The following is a 3,958-nucleotide window of genomic DNA, read 5'->3' as shown; positions in this document are numbered from 1 at the left end:
CCACATTCAAAATATTCGACGAATTCATGAGTATTACATCAAAATCATTGAAATGATCCAAAAATTAAAATCTCAAACTCTTTATTAAGTCGAATAAACTCATAAATCAAACAAATTAAACATATAAATACAAATAATATATATATATAACTTTTTCTAAATTCTTAAGCATCAAAGATTCACCAAACATTGGTACCTCGAGTGAGTATCCATACATCCAAACTTTTGATTATTAATTTTCACTTTCAACCCTTTGAAATCAAGACCTTCACCTTTTTCAATCATTTTACATAAATTAAATTGTTTGCACAACAGCATAAATGTTGCACGATACTGTATGATCTCGTGTTAATTATTCTAAATTTCGTGACCGATTGATTGTTTGTTCTAGTTTATTACAAGTTATAATTTAATTCAAGCTTTATTTATTTTCGAATGTAATTTTTAAATTTTGTGTAAAATTACTGGACCGAGTAAGAAGTATTATTTTATTTTAAGTTTCTGAGTTCAAACAATTGTATTTGTAATATGTGGTACAACTCTATATATTTGGTTATATGGTTATCAGGATCGAATAAAAAACAAACATCTTTCTTTGATTTCATCGTCAAGATCAAAGTCTTTTTTTTTTCCTTTCTCGGTAAACAAACAGACAAAACAGTAACAAAAAAAATCCTAAAAAGGGAGTCCGCGCCCTTGTTTTAAAGCAACAACTCGTTAGCCCTTGCCACCTCTCTCTTCTTTCTTGTTCTGTGTTTTATCATCAATACTCTGCCTTGGAAGTTTCTTAGTTCTCCGGTTTCTGCAAACTTTTCGAATTCATGGGTGCTAGTCTCTCTGCTTTGTTCATCGACGAAGATGGTTTATTATCTTCGTCATCACCCAGTTTGGGGGACTTACCAGAAAGCTGTGTGGCATCGATTATTGAGTATTTAGACCCTCCACATATATGCAAGTTGGCAAAGTTGAACAGAGCATTTAGGGCAGCTTCTTGGGCTGATTTCGTTTGGGAATCGAAGTTGCCACCCAATTATCAAATCCTTGTTGGGAAGATTCTGAGCTTTGCACCTGAGAAATCGAGTAAAAGAAGCATATACGCAAGACTCTGCAAAGCTAATACTTTTGATGGTGGCACCAAGGTATGCTTTTCCTTCTGCCCTTTTTGTTTGGATAACGAGAAAATAACTGGGATTTTAAAATTTGGGTTCCTTTTGCAGAAAGTATGGCTGGATAAGAGCACAGGCGGTGTTTGTATGTCAGTATCTTCGAAGGGCTTGCAGATAACAGGGATTGATGATCGACGATATTGGAATCATATTCCTACCGAAGAATCTAGGTAATCATCTACTGATAAATCTCCATATGCATGATGATGGTGCTATGATTAGGGTCAGTCAGTGGAAGAATTGTGAAAAAAACAATATGGTCTCCTTTGATTCCCGCAAGTTGTCTTCTTTGAAAGCGTCTCCTTATGGATAAACTAAAACAATCCACTACGCTCACTGCATTTGACTTGTACCCTGCTTTCTCATTCCCATGGTTTGATCAAGTCCGTGGTGACAAACATTTCGTCCTTTATTTAATAAACATATATACTCAAAATACACCTGTAACGTTGACCGAATAATCGATTTGTTCTTTATTTTTAAGCATTATTTTAGCTTTAACGTTTTATTTTGAGTCCAGAGACCATTAGTTGGCTAATCAATGCTTGTCATTAATGTGATAAGTTCTATACATCCAAAAGACTGACATGACATTGAAATAATGACATGATACATACTACGCATCTAAAGTGATGACGTGAGATATAATATGTTTAAAATGATGATGCAACACATATCATATCAATCCTTTAAATACATAAGACTTATCAGGTCAATGAAAAACATTGATTGTTAGTTAACTAATGGTTTTGATCTAATTATGAGTCATTTTGATTAAAATAAAATGTTGAGAACTAAAATACTTTAAAAAAAATAAAAATTAAAGTGATTATTAAATTAAACATTACGGTGAATTTTAATGTTATCCCTTTTATAAATTCAAGGGTTTTTTATTGAATCGGTTTCGACTCTAACAAAAGAAGCCACCTCTTGTGTTTTTTGAAACATAGGTTGTATGGTCTATGGTTCATATAGCTCATGACACATTTAGAAACAGTCTCATTTTGTTGCTGTTTTTATTGCATCCCATAGTTCTAAAGATTAATAGCAGTTAGCATAATACCACATGTATGTGAACATCATTGCCATCGTGCATGGATTTGAATATCAACATATCTACATGTATCGAATACAGTAAAAAGGGATAAAACCACATGTGTGTATTGTTTTTTTTTATTGATCTCGGTTCCCTTTTTATTTAGGTTTGGTTCCATTGCATATCTTCAGCAAATATGGTGGTTTGAAGTCGACGGAGAGGTGGAATTCCCCTTTCCACCAGGGACCTATAGCGTTTTTTTCAGACTACAGCTCGGTCGTGCCACGAAAAGTTTCGGTCGCCGGATCTGCAACTCGAAGCACGTACATGGTTGGGATATAAAACCGGTAAGGTTTCAGCTATGGACGTCAGACGGGCAGTACGCCACATCTCAATGTACGGTGAGTGATCCAGGGGAATGGTTTCATTACCATGTGGGGGACTTCAACCTTGAGAAATCGAATTCATGGACTAAGATCAAATTATCAATGACACAAATTGATTGCACACATACAAAGGGTGGTCTTTGTTTAGACTCGGCTGTTATATACCCAAGTAAATTTAAAGAAAGGCTAAAGCACAAAGGATTTCTCAAAGTGTGATAAACCCATGTAGTTAGAATTTTCTTTTTATAGTTTGTAGGGCGGTTTACACATTCAAGGAGAATTTAATCAAGTTTTAATTTTGTGAGGGTTATCTTACAAGAATTGTATTTTAAGCTCCTGAAAGTTTCAAAACCTTTAAAATTAAGTAATGATCCCTTTCAAGTTTTTTTTGTTTAATTATTTTTTTAGGCTTAATATCAAAATAAGTGTCCAAACTATGTCGTTTTTCCCAAATAGGTGCCTAAACTATTTTTGACTCATCCAGGTGCCTAACGTTATAAACATTACATATTTATGTGTCCGGGCCGTCAACAACGTTAATTTTCCCCTTAAGTGACACGTGTCACAATATGATGATTTTGAAACTTATTTTTTTAAAAATATGAAAAATATTGTGATATTTATATAAAAAACTAACTCTTCTTATATTATAAAACCCCAAAACCCCAAATCCTAACCTTAACCCACTGTCGTCGTCCTTTCCAGCCACGATCATCGCCACGGACATTGTAACATCCCAAACTATGGGTTAGTGACTTAATTGTAAAGTTTCAGAATTTGGTGATTAAAGTAGAAGAATGGATTAATTTAATGATTTATCTGGAAATAAATCCTAAAAGTTGTTAGTAATTATTAAAGGAATTAAAGGGTAAAATGGTCTTTTTATCTAAAAGATAATTATCTTATCTCTTTATTAAGAGATAAGCATGTAGGGAGATATTTCTCCAGAACTTCTTCTCCTTCTTCTTCCTCTCCTCCCGTATCTCCAAGCTCAAAGGTGAGTCTTCTACTTAGTTAATTATTTGTTAAATTTAAGATTGGGTTTTGATCATTAGATGATAACTAAGCTTAAGGAAAGCTTAAGTTATCTTAAGATCAAAAGATAAAGGAGATAGAGAAGATTAAAGATTAGAGGTTCTTGAATGAAATATTGGAATAGAGTTCATAACAAGAATTGAAAGTTGGATTTGACTTGTTATCAATCTAAGTAAGAGATATGAAGTAATAGAATTGGATTTGAAACATGTTGTAAAATTTATGTAATTATTGAATTACATATGGAAGATAGGATTTTGAGGTTTAAGATGAAATAAATGAATATAGATTGGTTTAAGTATGTGTACTAGAGTTAAGACTGAAAAAGGGGATGA

At 33.1% G+C, this 3,958-nt stretch overlaps 1 protein-coding gene across 1 annotated transcript; it reads left to right on the top strand.

Annotated features, from left to right (window-relative positions):
* Positions 1-595: 595 nt before the first annotated feature.
* On the top strand, positions 596-2,838 carry LOC120214342 (F-box protein PP2-A12-like). Its single transcript, XM_039212261.1, has 3 exons — positions 596-1,139; positions 1,218-1,336; positions 2,369-2,838. Exons 1-3 carry the CDS (start codon positions 822-824, stop codon positions 2,802-2,804), a joined length of 873 nt encoding a protein of 290 aa, XP_039068192.1. The 5' UTR covers positions 596-821; the 3' UTR covers positions 2,805-2,838.
* Positions 2,839-3,958: the final 1,120 nt, after the last annotated feature.

The sequence above is a fragment of the Hibiscus syriacus genome, unplaced genomic scaffold (assembly GCF_006381635.1).
Source record: "Hibiscus syriacus cultivar Baekdansim isolate YM2019G1 unplaced genomic scaffold, ASM638163v2 tig00110057_pilon, whole genome shotgun sequence".
Taxonomy (NCBI): Eukaryota; Viridiplantae; Streptophyta; class Magnoliopsida; order Malvales; family Malvaceae; genus Hibiscus; species Hibiscus syriacus.
The sequence above is the reverse complement of the archived record's forward strand: the minus strand, read 5'-3'. Positions and strand labels throughout refer to the sequence as shown.

Excerpts from the sequence above, each read along its gene's own strand:
- LOC120214342 (XM_039212261.1), top strand. The coding sequence starts at position 822 with ATGGGTGCTAGTCTCTCTGCTTTGTTCATCGACGAAGATGGTTTATTA. Across the intron at positions 1,140-1,217 it reads CTTTTGATGGTGGCACCAAG|AAAGTATGGCTGGATAAGAG; the intron begins GTATGCTTTTCC and ends TTCCTTTTGCAG. Across the intron at positions 1,337-2,368 it reads ATTCCTACCGAAGAATCTAG|GTTTGGTTCCATTGCATATC; the intron begins GTAATCATCTAC and ends CTTTTTATTTAG.